Below are 14,769 nucleotides of genomic sequence, written 5' to 3'. Positions count from 1 at the left end.
TGGATAAACAAAATTAGTATATCCATATAAGGAATATTATTCAGCCATAAAAAAGAATGAAGTAATGGCCCTGGCCGGTTGGCTCAGAGGTAGAGCGTCGGCCTGGCCTGGCGTGCAGGGACCCAGGTTCGATTCCCGGCCAGGGCACATAGGAGAAGCATCCATTTGCTTCTCCACCCCCACCCCCTCCTTCCTCTCTGTCTCTCTCTTCCCCTCCCACAGCCAAGGCTCCATTGGAGCAAAGATGGTCCGGGCGCTGGGGATGGCTCCTTGGCCTATGCCCCAGGCTCTAGAGTGGCTCTGGTCGCGGCAAAGCGACGCCCCGGAGGGGCAGAGCATCGCCCCCTGGTGGGCAGAGCGTCACCCCTGGTGGGCGTGCCGGGTGGATCCCGGTCGGGCGCATGGGGGAGTCTGTCTGACTGTCTCTCCCCGTTTCCAGCTTCAGAAAAATACAAAAAAAATAATAATAATAATAAAAAAAGAATGAAGTACTGACACATGCTACAACACAGATGAAACTTGAAAACATGCTAAATGCAAAAAAGGCAGACACAATAGGCCACATATTATATGATTCTACTTACATGAAATGTTCAGAAAAAAATTCATACAAACAGAAAGCATATCCGTTTGCTTCTAGGGACTAAAAATTCATACAAACAGAAAGCATATTGTTTGCTTCTAGGGACTGGGCACAGGAGGGGAATAGGGAGAGGCTGATTACTGGGTACATGGTTTCCTTTTGCAATGATGAAAGTGTCTTGTATTCAGATAAAAATAATGGTTGCATAACATTATGTATGTACTAAATGCCACTGAATTGTTTGTTTTACAATGGTTACTTCTATATTTTATAAATTTTACTCCAATTTAAAAAATTGCCTCCATTTCTTAAAAATTTAAAGTTATTTATTATGTGACTCAGAAATTCCACTCCTAGGTATTTGCCAGAAGGAATAAAAACACATGTCTGCATAAAAAATTGTGCTTGGATGGTTATGCCAACATTATTTATAATAATGAATTGATGGGAACAATACAAATGTCCACCAACTGATGAATGCATAAGCAAAATGTGATATATCCATACCACTTGACGATAAAAAACAATGAAATACTGATACATGCTATACCATGTATAAGCTTCAGAAACATTTTGCTCAATGAAAGAAAACAGACACACAAAAAACACTTATTATGAATCATGTATATAAAATTTCCAAAAAATCTCAAATCTATATAGATAGAAAGTAGATTACTGTTTGCCTGGAGCTGGGGGTGGCAATGGGGGGTAACTACTAATGGGCATCTAGGATCTTTTTTTTTTTTAACAGAGACAGAGAGAGAGTCAGAGAGAGGGATAGAGAGGGACAGACAGACAGGAATGGAGAGATGAGAAGCATCAATCATTAGTTTTTCGTTGCGCATTGCGACACATAGTTGTTAGTTGATTGCTTTCTCATATGAGCCTTGACTGTGGGCCTTCAGCAGACCAAGTAACCCCTTGCACGAGCCAGCAACCTTGGATTCAAGTTGGTGAGCTTTTGCTCAAACCAGATGAGCCCATGTTCAAGCTGGCACCTCGAGGTCTCGAACCTGGGTCCTTGGCATCCCAGTTCAACGTTCTATCCACTGCGCCACCGCCTGGTCAGGCTAGGATCTTTTTAGGGAGATGGAAGTATTCTACAAGTGAATGTGATGAAAGTTTCACAATTCTGTAAATACATTAAAATTAATTGAGTTGTATACTTAAAGTAGGCAAATAGGTCATATGTTAGACCACAAAACAAGTTTTAATAAATTTAAGAAGACTGAGATCATATTAAGCATCTTTTCCAACTCCAATTTATGAAACGAAAAAGCAATTAGAAGAAAAAAACTGAAAAATTCACAAATGTATGAAGATTAGACAACATGCTATTTAACAACCAATGGGTCAAAGAAGAAATCAAAACAAATTTTAAAAAATCTTGAGACAACCTGACCTGTGGTGGCGCAGTGGATAAGCATCAACTCAGAATGCTGAGGTTGCTGGTTTGAAACCCTGGGCTTACCCAGTCAAGGCATATATGAGAGTTGATGCTTCCTGCTCCTCCCCCCTTCTCTCTGTCTCTCTCCTCTCTAAAATGAATAAATAAAATCTTAAAAGAAAAAAGAAATAAATAAAAAATCTTGAGACAAATGAAAATGGAAATACAACATACTAAATCTTATGGGATGCTGCGAAAGCATTTCTAAGAAAGAAATTCATAGCAATAAACACCTACATTAAGAAAAAAGAAAGATCTCAAATAAACAACCTAACATTGCACCTCAAGAAACTAGAAAAAAAAAGACCAAACTAAGTCCAAAGTTAGTAGAAAGAAGGAAAGAACAAACATCAAGTGGAAATAAATGAAATAGAGCCTAAAACTACAATATAAGAGATTAATAAAACTAAGAGCTGTTCTTTTTAAAAGATAAACAAAATAGATAAGCATTTAGCTAGATTTACCAAGAAAGAGAGAGGATCCAAATAAATAAAATTAGAAACAAAATAGGAGTCATTTCAATTCATACTACACAAATACAAAGGATCCTAAGAGACTAGTATGAATAATTATATGCCAACAAATTGAACAACCTAGAAGAAATAGATAAATTCCTAGAAACATACACCTTACCAAGACTGAATCATGAAGAAATAAAAAAATCAGAACAGACCAATAACCAACAAGAAGATTAAATCAGTAGTCAAAAACCTCCCAGCAAAGAGGAGTCCAGGACTAGATGGCTTCACTGGTGAATTCTACCAAACTTTTAAAAAATAAATACGTCTTTCTCAAATTCTTCCAAAAAAATATAACAGCAGGAAATGCTTCCACTCTCAGGCCAGCATTAGACTGCAAAAACCAGATAAGGGTGCTACAAGAAAGGAAAATTACAGATCAATATCCTGAATTCAACAATATATTAAAAAGTTCATATGAAATGATCAAGTAGGATTTATTCAAGGAATGTAAAGGTGATCCAACATCCACAAACCAATCAATGTGATGCACCACATTAACAAAATGAAGGATAAAAATGATATAATCATTCTAATATAGGGGTCGGGAACCTATGGCTCGCGAGCCAGATGTGGCTCTTCTGATGGCTGCATCTGGCTCGCAGACAAATCTTTAATAAAAAATAATAATGTTAAAAATATAAAACATTCTCATGTATTACAATCCATTCATTTCCTACCACTCATGTTCATGGTTGCGGGTGGCTGGAGCTAATCACAGCTGTCCTCCAGGACAACACCAAATTTTTATTGGATAATGCTTAACGTTTATGGACCATTGTGAGGTCAGGAAGTAAACTTCCCTCCTTTTAATCAAGTAGTCAGCTAGCTAATTGTAGAAACCCTTTTGACGAAGAAGATGGCTAAAAGAAAAAAAGATGAGGAGTATCGTACTTTTCAGCAGGAATGGACAGAGGAATTCACCTTTGTGGAGAGAGCAGGTTCTGCAGTGTGTTTAATATGCAATGATAAAATTGCATCAATGAAACTGTCAAATATAAAGCAGGACTTCGACGCACGCCATACTACATTTGCATCGAAATATCCAGCAGGGGACAGCAGGAAGAAAGCATGTCAAGAGCTACTGTGTAGAGTGCAAGCTAGTCAGCAGCAACTCCATGTTTGGACCCAACAAAGTAACTTGAATTCGGCTAGCTTTGCTGGTGCTTTAGCAATTGTGAGAAACAGAAAGCCATTCACAGATGGGGAGTATGCCAAAACATTCATGCTTGATGTTGCCAATGAACTTTTTGACGACTTTTCGGATAAAGACAAGATAATCAAACGAATAAAAGACATGCCTCTGTCAGCAAGAACTGTTCACTATTGTACCATCATGACAAATCAAATTGAGGCAATACAAGTGAAGGACATAAGTGCAGCACCATTCTTTTCTCTCACTTTGGATGATTCTACAGACATAAGCCATTTATCCCAGTTCAGCGTGATTGCAAGGTATGCTGTCGGTGACACACTACGTGAGAAAAGTCTTGCTGTTTTGCCTATGAAAGAGACAACAAGAGGGGAGGATTTATTCAAGTCTTTCACTGAGTTCGCTAAAGAAAAAAATCTACCGATGGATAAACTTATTTCGGTGTGGACTGATGGTGCTCCGTGCATGGTGGGGAAAAACAGAGGATTCGTAGCACTTCTTCACGAACATGAAAAGAGACTCACCTTAAGTTTTCACTACATCAGGAAGCCAGCAGCTTGGTGAGGTGATGTCGCTGGTCATTTGGGTGGTCAACTTTATTGTTGCCCAAGCTTTAAATGATCGCCAGTTTAAAACACTGCTGGATGAAGTTGGGAATAATTATCCTGGTCTGCTTCTGCACAGCAATGTGAGTTGGTTGTCAGGAGGGAAGGTGCTCAGCCGTTTCCTGGCTTGTCTGAGCAAAATTCGGACTTTTCTTGAAATAAAAAACGTCGAGCATCCTGAGTTAGCTAACACTGAGTGGCTCCTGAAGTTCTGCTATCTTGTGGACATGACTGAACATCTGAACCAGCTCAATATGAAAATGCAAAGCATTGGAAATACAGTCTTATCCCTTCAACAAGCAGTGTTTGCATTTGAAAACAAGCTGGAACTCTTCGTTGCCGACATTGAAACAGGTTGTTTACTACACTTTGAAAAACTGGGAGAGTTTAAAGATGCATGCACAGCAAGTGACCCTGCTCAACATCTTGATCTCCAGCAGCTAGAGGGCTTCACATCTAATCTCCTGCAGTCATTCAAAGCGCGCTTTGGAGAATTTCGTGAGCGCATTCGTCTTTTTAAGTTCATCACCCGTCCACACGAGTGTGCAGTGGACAGCGCCAACCTGAGTTACATCCCCGGTGTTTCCATCAGAGATTTTGAGCTACAAGCTGCTGACCTGAAGGCCTCAGACATGCGGGTGAATAAGTTCAAGTCACTGAATGAAGATTTGGAAAGACCTGCACGACAGCAAGCAGAGTTGGCGAGCAAACACAAGTGGGGAGAAATGAAAAAACTTCAACCCGCAAACCAGCTGACTGTCAAAACTTGGAACGTGCTTCCCATCACATACCGCACACTGCAGCATGTGAGTATTGCTGTACTGACAATGTTTGGCTCTACGTATGCATGTGAGCAGTCTTTCTCACATCTAAAGAACGTTAAGACCAACCTACGATCACGTTTAATGGATGGAAGTCTCAACGCCTACATGAAGCTTAACCTCACCACGTATCAACCAGACTACAAAGCCATCAGCAAAACCATGCAGCACTGGAAGTCGCATTAATGGTAAGAAGTACTTTATTCATCATTGGTTAGCAACAGCATAACAACGTTATTAAAAAGAATTCAGAGACTTATTGTACTTTAAAAGTCTTGGTCTTACATAAAATGCACACATTTACTTTTATTTAGTGTTAAGCATATTGAATGGCTCTCACAGAATTACATTTTAAAATATGTGGCGTTCATGGCTCTCTCAGCCAAAAAGGTTCCTGACCCCTGTTCTAATAGATACAGAAAAAGCATTTGACAAAATTCAACATTTATTAATAAATAAAAAGCTCTCAACAAACTGGGTATCTTTAAAAGAAATGTACCTCAACATAATAAAGGCCCTAAATGGCAAGCTCACAGCTAACATCAATATTCAATGATGAAAAGATGAAAGCTTTTCCTCTAAGATCCGGATTAAGACAACATGGTACTAAAAGTCCTAGCTTAAGAAATTAGGTAATAAAAAGAAATAAGAATATCTATATTATAAAGGGAAAAGTAAAACTGTCTCTGTTTGCAGATGACATGATATTATATATAGCAAACCCTAACGAACCCACCAAAAAACTATTAGAACTCATCAAGAAATTATGTAAAGTTGCAGGATACAAAATCAATATACAAAAACCAGTTGTATTTTTGTTTGTTTGTTTGTTTTTTGTATTTTTCTGAAGTTGGAAACGGGGAGGCAGTCAGACAGACTCCTGCATGCGCCCGACCGGGATCCACCTGGCATGCTCACCAGGGGGCGATGCTCTGCCCATCTGGGGCATCGCTCTTGTTGCAACCAGAGCCATTCTAGCGCCTGAGGCAGAGGTCACAGAGCCATCCCCAGTGCCCGGGCCAACTTTGCTTCAATGGAGCCTCAGCTGCGGGAGGGGAAGAAAGAGACAGAGAGGAAGGAGAGGGGGAGGGGTGGAGAAGCAGATGGGCGCTTCTCCTGTGTGCCCTGGCCGGGAATCGAACTTGGGACTCCTGCATGCCAGGCCGACGCTCTACCACTGAGCCAACTGGCCAGGGCCCAGTTGTATTTTTATACACTAACAATGAACTATCAGAAATGGAAATTAAGAAATCAATTCTACTTACAATTACATCAGAAAGAATAAAATTCTGAAGAATAAATTTAACCACGGAAGTGGAAGATCTGCACAATGAAAATTGTGAAAGAAATTGAAAAAGACACAAATAAATGGAAAGATATTCCATGTTCATGGATTTGAAGAATTTTTTTTTCCTATCATGGTCTGAGCCTAGACCTGCCTCCCAGTGGCGGTATGTTCCATGAAGTTGGGGACCCTGTCTAGTCCTCCTTGCAGCCCACTCAGAGCCCAATGGTGTCGGGACTGAGAAGGCTGAATTCTAGGTCAACAGTGGAAAAATGCAAGAAGTAATGTGATTACATGATAGAACTCTCCAAAGGCTCTAAAAAGGGTGGCATTCATGAGTTATCTTTGCAATAAAGGGGGAAATGGGGCTAAAATAGTCAAAACTCTGCACAAGACACAGATTCTCAGACTGCTTCCCAGCTCTGCTCAGCTAGGCGACTGCCGGCCTCTGTGAAAGAAGGCTGAAGGTTTATTCTCTGGAGAGGAGCAAACAGGAGGTCTCCAGACTGGGGACCACCAGGTAGTTGAGGGTGGGAGTCTTCTACTGAAAGCCAGAGCATTAGCAAGTATATACATGTGCACTGCCGACTGAGGCTCAGAGCTCTCTCCACGATCCCTTGGGCACAGGCATTCGCCCTCAAGACTGGAAACAATTCTGACCAGTTCAAGAAGAAAAACATCAAGATACTGATATTGATCATCTGCGGACAATTTCTACTCTCATAGGTAGAGCTCCCAATTAGTTGTTTTTTACATCCCCTTGAGGACTCAAACAAAGATCTCCAGACACATGCGGAAAGCTATAACATGAAAGATAGAGGTCCAGATGAACAAGTGAGGGAAAAAGCAACTTAAAGGAAACAAAGTTGATTTGAAAAGAAAACTCAAAAAAAGGCTACAACTAATATCCTCAGAGATACAAGAGGAGATATTGGAACCACAGGACAAGGAGAGGTGATTAGGGAAAAGAACATTCAGAGGACAAAAACAAGTGCTCTGGAGAATTAAAAGCATCACAGTGGAAATGAAAAATTCAGTAGAAGAATAGAAGGCAAAGTTGAAGAAAGAAGGCAAAGACAAAAGGGATAGAAAATAGAAAAGAGAAGAAAATTAGAGGACTAGTCCAGCAGTTACAAAATATAAACAATAGCAGCTCCAGGGAAAACAGAGGAAAAGAGAAGAATCGGAAGGAAGGAAGGAAGGAAGGAAGGAAGGAAGGAAGGAAGGAAGGAAGGAAGGAAGGAAGGAAGGAAGGAAGGAAGGAAGGAAGGAAGGAAGGAAGGAAAGAAGGAAGGAGGGAAGGAGAGATAGAAGAGAAGGGAAGGGGAGGGAAGGGAGGGGAGGGGAGAAAACCTCCCAGAAGTGAAGGATTGAAGTTGACAAATTTAAATGACCTACCAGATACCCAGAACAATGGTGAAACATATTAGGAAATATGAGAATCGTCTATCAAATATTATCTATCAAGAAAAAAATTCTATAAGTATGCGAAGATCAGCATAGCTTTGAATTTATTAATAGCACTACTAGTAAGGTGACCAATTGTCCTCCTTTAGGGAGGACAGTCCTTCTTTTGTAAGTTCCATCCTCCCTCGAAAAGTGTCCTCCTACATGTCCTCCTTTTTTATATATTTCTTTTTTATTTAATTAATTGTGTTTACATAGATTCTAGGGTCACCCCGAATGCATCCCCCTCCCCCATATTCTTCTCAACATCTCCCTTGCCCCCTTCCCTACAGCGCCCTCCCCCCTTTCTTTCAGGTTTACCCATCCTATCATCTCCTTTCCCTCTGTCCTCTTTTCCTCTGGTCTCTTTCACCCCTCCTCTGTCTCAATTCCGTTCCTCAGTTCTCATTGTTCCTTGGATTCCTCAAATGAGTGAGGTCATAAGATATTTTTCTTTCTCTGCCTGGCTTATTTCACTCAACATAATAGTTTCCAGGTCCCTCCATATTGTTGCAAAAGGTAATATTTCCTTCTTTTTCATAGCCCCATAGTGTTCCATTGTATATATGTACTACCATAGCTTTTTAATCCACTCGTCCAATGATGGACACTTGGGCTGTTTCCAGATCTTCGATATTGTGAACAATGCTGCCATAAACATGGGGGTGCATTTCTTTTTTTCAGTCGGTGATATGGTGTCCTTGGGATATATTTCTATAAGTGGGATGGCTGGGTCAAAGGGCAGTTCCATTTCTAATTTTTTGAGGAATCTCCATACTGTTTTCCACAGTGGCTGCACCAGTCTGCATTCCCAACAGCAGTGCAGGAGGGTTCCCTTTTCTCCACATCCTCGCCAGCACCTATCTGCGCTGTTTTGTTAATGGGTGCCATTCTGACTGGTGTGAGATGGTATCTCGTTGTGGTTTTAATTTGCATTTCTCTAATGATTAGTGATGCTGAACATTTTTTCATTTGTCTATTGGCCATCTGTATGTCCTCTTTGGAGAAATGTCTATTCATTTCTTGTGCCCATTTTTTGATTAGATTGTTTGTCTTCCTGGTGTTGACTTTTACAAGTTTTTTATAAATTTTGGTTATTAACCTCTTATCAGATAGATATTGTGTCGACTATGTTCTCCCATTGTGTGGTTTGTCTTTTTAGTCTGTTCATATTGTCTTTAGCTGTGCAAAAGCTTTTTAGTTTGATATAGTCCCATTTGTTTATCCTGTCTTTTATTTCATTTGCCTGTGGAGATAAATCAGCAAATATATTGCTGTGATAGATGTTGGTGAGCTTACTGCCTATGTTTTCTTCTAGGATGCTTATGGTTCATGATTTACATTTAAGTCCTTTATCCATTTTGAGTTTATTTTTATGCATGGTATAAGTTGGTGGTCTAGTTTCATTTTTTTGCAGGTAGCTGTCCAGTTTTCCCAACACCATTTTTTAAAGAGACTGTCTTTACTCCACTGTATGCTCTTACCTCCTTTGTCAAATATCAATTGTTCATAAAGATGTGGGTTTATTTCTGGGTTCTCTGTTCTGTTCCATTGATCTATATGCCTGTTCTTATGCCAGTACCAAGCTGTTTTGAGTACAATGGCCTTTGTAGTATAACTTGATATCAGGAAGTGTGATACCTCCCACTTTATTCTTCTATTTCAAGATTGCTGAGGCTATTCGTGTTCTTTTTTTGGTTCCATATAAATTTTTGGAATATGTGTTCTATATCTTTGAAGTATGTCATTAGTATTTTAATTGGTATTGCATTGAATTTATAAATTGCTTTTGGTAATATAGACATTTTAATAATGTTTATTCTTCCTAACCATGAGCACAGTATATGCTTCCACTTGTTTATATCTTCCTTGATTTCTTTTATCAATGTTTTATAATTTTCTGAGTACAAGTCTTTAACCTCCTTGGTTAAATTTACTCCTAGGTACTTTATTTTTTTGTTGTTGTTGCAATAGTGAAGGGGATTGTTTCCTTAATTTCTCTTTCTGACAGTTCATTGTTTGTGTATAAAAATGCCTCTGATTTCTGTGTATTAATTTTATATCCTGCCACCTTGCTGAATTTATTTATTAGGTCCAGTAGTTTTTTGACTGAGACTTTAGGGTTTTCTGTATACAGTATCATATCATCTGCAAATAATGATAGTTTTACCTCTTCTTTTCCAATTTGGATGCCTTTTATTTCTTCTTCTTGTCTGATTGCTGTAGCTAGGACTTCCAGGACTATGTTGAATAAGAGTGGTGAAAGGGGGCACCCCTACCTTGTTCTTGATTTTAGGGAAATTGCTTTTAATTTTTGTCCATTAATTATGATATTGGCTGTGTGTCATAGATGGCCTTTACCATGTGAGGCATGTTCCCTGTATTCCCACTTTGCTAAGAGTTTTAATTATAAATGGGTGCTGGATTTTATCAAATGCTTTTTCTGCATCTATTGAAATTATTATGTGGTTTTTCTCCTTCCTTTTGTTTATGTGGTGAATTACATTAATTGATTTATGAATGTTGTACCATCCTTGCCTCCCCAGAATAAATCTCACTTGTTCATGATGTATGATTTTTTTTCATGTATTGCTGGATCCAGTTTGCTAATATTTTGTTGAGGATTTTAGCATCTAAATTCATCAGGGATGAATCATTTTCTTTCTTTGTGTTGTCTTTGCTTGGTTTTGGAATCAGAATTATGTTTGCCTCATAAAAGGAACTTGGAAGTGTTCCTTCCTCTTGACTTTTTTGAAATAGCTTGAGAAGGATAGGAGTTAGGTCTTCTTTGAATATTTGGTAGAATTCACCAGTGAAGCCATTGGGCCCAGGGGTTTTGTTTTGGGGGAGCTTTTTGATAACTGTTTCAATATTTTTTGTTGTAATCAGTCAATTTAGGTTTTCAGATTCTTCCAGATTGATTTTTGGAAGATTATATGTTTCAAGGAATTTGTCCATTTCACCTAGGTTGTTTAGTTTTTTGACATACAGTTCTTCATAATATTTTCTTACAATATTTTGTATTTCTGTTGTGTCAGTTATTATTTCTCCACTCTCATTTCTAACTTTCTTTATTTGAGTCCTCTCTCTTCTTTTCTTGGTGAGTCTGGTTAAAGCTTCATCGATCTTGTTTACCCTTTCAAAGCACCAGCTCTTGGTTTCATTGATCCTCTGTGTTATTTCTTTAGACCCTATGTCATTTATTTATGCTCTGATCTTTATTATTTCCTCCTTCTACTACCTCTGGGCCTTACTTGCTGTTCTTTTTCTAGTTCTTTTAGTTGAAGGGTTAGGTCATTTATTTGAGCTTTTTCAAGCTTCTTAAGGAATGCCTGTAGTGCTATGAACTTCCTTCTCAGGACTGCTTTTGCTGTGTCCCATAAATTTTGAGTTGTTGTATGTTCATTATCATTCGTTTCTAGGAATTTTTTTATTTTTTTTATTTCATTGTTAACCCATTCATTATTTAATAACATGCTGTTTAGTTTCCACGTGTTTGAGTATTTCTGTTGATTTCTAGTTACATGCCATTGTGATCAGAGAAAATGCTTGATATGATTTCAATCTTCTTAAATTTGTTGAGACTGCTTTTGTGTCCTAACATGTGGTCTATCCTAGAGAATGTACCATGAGCACTTGAAAAGAATTTATATTCTTCTGCCTTAGGGTGAAAGATTCTAAAGATATCGATTAAATCGAGTTGATCTAGTGTGTCCTTTAAGTCTGCTGTTTCTTTGTTAATTTTCTTTCTTGAGGATCTATCTAGTGATGTTAGTGGAGTATTGATATCCCCTACTATTATAGTACTGCTGTTGATCTTGCCCTTTATGTCCATCAAAGTCTGCTTTATATATTTAGGTTCTCCTATATTAGGTGCATACATATTTATGATGGTTATATCTTCCTGTTGGATTGCTCCCTTTATCATTACATAGTGACCTTCTTTATCTCTTACTATAGCCTTGGTTTTAAAGTCCATTTTGTCTGATATAAGTATTGCTACCCCAGCTTTTTTTTCATTTCCATTTGCATGAAATATTTTTTTCCATCCTTTTACCTTCAGTCTATGTGCATCTTTTGTTTTAAGGTGTGTCTCTTGTAGACAGCATATGTACAGGTCCTGTTTTCTTATCCAAGCAGCTATCCTATGTCTTTTGATTGGATCATTTAATCCATTTACATTTAAGGATATTATTGATATGTAGTTGTTTATTGCCATTTTATTCTTTAAAGCTGTATTCCTCTTTTGCTATATTCTTTTCCCACTTTGATCTGTTTTCAACAGGCTCCTTTACATTTCCTGCAGCATTGGTTTGGTTGTAATGAATTCCTTGAGTTTTTTTTGGTCTGGGAAGCTTTTTATTTCTCCTTCAATTTTAAATGGTAGCCTTGCTGGATAAAGTAATCTTGGTTGTAGGCTCTTTTTCTGCATTACTTTGAATATTTTTTGCCATTCCCTTCTGGCCTCAAGTGTTTCTGTTGAGAAGTCGGATGTCATCCTTATGAGGGCTCCTTTGTAGGTGATAGCCTTTTTTTCTCTAGCAGCTTTTAATATTTTCTCTTTATCACTTAGCTTTGGTATTTTAATTATGATGTGACTTGGTGTTGGTTTCTTTGGGTTCTCTTTAATGGAGTGCTCTGTGCTTCCTGAACTTGTGAGACCCTTCCTTGCATCAATTTAGGGAAGTTTTAAGCTATGATTTGATTGAATAAAATTTCTATCCCTTGTTCTTTCTCTTCTTCTTCAGGAACCTCTATGATGCGGATGTTATTTCTCTTCATGTTGGCACAGAGCTCTCTTAGAGTTTCCTCAGACTTTTTTAGTCTCTTTTCTTTTTTCTGCTCTGCTTCCATGCCTTTGTTCATCTTGTCCTCCAACTTGCTGATTCGATCCTCAGCTTCATGAATCCTGCTTTTAATTCCTTCCATTGTGGTCTTCATTTCTGATATTGTATTTGTCACCTCTGACTGATTCTTTTTTAATATTTCAATGTCCTTTTTTATACTTGTTATCTCTTTATTTAGGTGTTCATAATGACCATCCATTGTTATTCTAAGATCCCTAAGCATCCTAACAATCATTATTTTAAACTTTGCATCTAGTAGTTTAGTTATTTCCATATCACTCAGTTCCTTTCCTGGAGGTTTCTCTTGTGGTTTCATTTGGATTGCACTTCTCTGTCTTATCATTATGTCTGTGTGTTTGGGTGTGTTGTTTGTAGGGCTCGTTGAGTCTAGGCTTGGTTTTGTTCACCTCCAATTTTCAGTTGTGTTATTTCTAGGTCTTTTTGGGTTGGCATCAGCTATTGTTTGTAATCCACTGTCAGGAAGAATTAATATTATTAAAATGTCTATACTATCAAAACAATATACATATTCAATGTAATTATTATCAACATTCCAATGGCACTTTCTTTTTACAGAAACAGAAGAAACTTAAGTTTTGTTGGGAATATAAAGGGCCCTAAATAGCCAAAACAATCTTGAGAAAGAACAAAGCTGAGAGTCACACCTCTTGATTTTAAACTATATTACAAAAGCTGTAATAATCACAGCAATATAGTGTTAGATCCTAAAAGTTCTCATCACAAGGAAAAAAAATTGTAACTATAGAGGTGATGGATGTTAACTAAAGTTAGAATAATAATCCTTTATTTTTTCAATGTCAGCCAGTTTGTTTGCTTTATTGATGCATGTGGCTCAGGCCTTTACTGAGTACTTCTGCAGTGGGTACAGCCACTCCTTTCACTGCTGCTTCTTGGTCTTCAGGCTCTCTTTGTGCTTGTTGAGCCAGCAGCGCACGGCCTGCATTTTTTTGGGCCACAGATCTAGGGGCTTGTACTTCTTGCCCTTGTAGAATTTCCTGAGGTTCTCTTTCTGAGTTTGGTTAATGAGGGTGAGAACAGAGGCAATGGATTTTCGAACAACCCAGATTTTAGAAAGCTTGAAAGCCACACCACCTGTCACTTTGGTGACGCGCAGTTGGGACAGCTCTACCTTCAAGTTGTCCAGCTGTTTCAGCAGCTCCTCTTTCTTCTTGCCATGAAGGTCTAGAGCCTTAATTTTGGCCATGGTTGAACAAGCTACTTGCACTGCATGCTCTGAGAGACAATAATCCTTTTGCAATATATGTATGTCAAGGCATTATGCTGCACAACTTAAACTTACAGTGTTATATGTCAATTATATCTCAATAAAACTGGGAAAACCAGTATAGTATTGGTATGAATACAGACACATTGATCAATGGAAGAGAATAGAGAGGCCAGAAATAAAAATATGCATAGGTCAATTAATTTACCACAGAGGAGCCAAGACTACACAATGGAGAAAGTATGAAAGTCTCTTCAATAAATATTGTCGAGAAAACTGGACAGATACATACAAAATCATGAAACTGGATCCCCATCTTATAGCACACACAAAAATAAACTCAAAATAGAGTAAAGGCTTGAACACAAGGCCTGAAACCATAAAACTCCTAGAAGAAAACATAGAGGGTAAGCTCTTTGATGTTTATCGGTCTTGGCAATGATTTTTTGAATATGACATCAAAGCAAACACAGCAAAAGCAAAAGTAAACAAGTAGGACTGCATCAAACTATAAAGCTTCTGCACAGCAAAAGAAACCTTCAACAGCCTGACCAGGCAGTGGCGCAGTGGATAGAGCATCGGACTGGGATGCGGAAGACCCAGGTTCGAGACTCCGAGGTCACCAGCTTGAGCACGGGCTCATCTGGTTTGAGCAAAAGCCCACCAGCTTGAAACCAAGGTAGCTGGCTCCAGCAAGGGGTTACTTGGTCTGCTGAAGGCCCGCGGTCAAGGCACATGAGAAAGCAATCAATGAACAACTAAGGTGTTGCAATGTGCAATGAAAAACTAATGATTGATGCTTCTCATCTCTCTCCGTT

General features: G+C 38.6%; 1 protein-coding gene across 1 annotated transcript; it reads right to left on the bottom strand.

The window, feature by feature from the left end:
• Positions 1-13,603: 13,603 nt before the first annotated feature.
• On the bottom strand, positions 13,604-13,930 carry LOC136317225 (large ribosomal subunit protein uL29-like). Its single transcript, XM_066249870.1, has one exon. The coding sequence runs from the start codon at positions 13,928-13,930 to the stop codon at positions 13,604-13,606; it is 327 nt and encodes a 108-aa protein (XP_066105967.1).
• Between the last annotated feature and the right edge of the window lie 839 nt (positions 13,931-14,769).

Source organism: Saccopteryx bilineata, chromosome X (genome assembly GCF_036850765.1).
Source record: "Saccopteryx bilineata isolate mSacBil1 chromosome X, mSacBil1_pri_phased_curated, whole genome shotgun sequence".
Classification (NCBI taxonomy): domain Eukaryota; kingdom Metazoa; phylum Chordata; class Mammalia; order Chiroptera; family Emballonuridae; genus Saccopteryx; species Saccopteryx bilineata.
The sequence above is the reverse complement of the archived record's forward strand: the minus strand, read 5'-3'. Positions and strand labels throughout refer to the sequence as shown.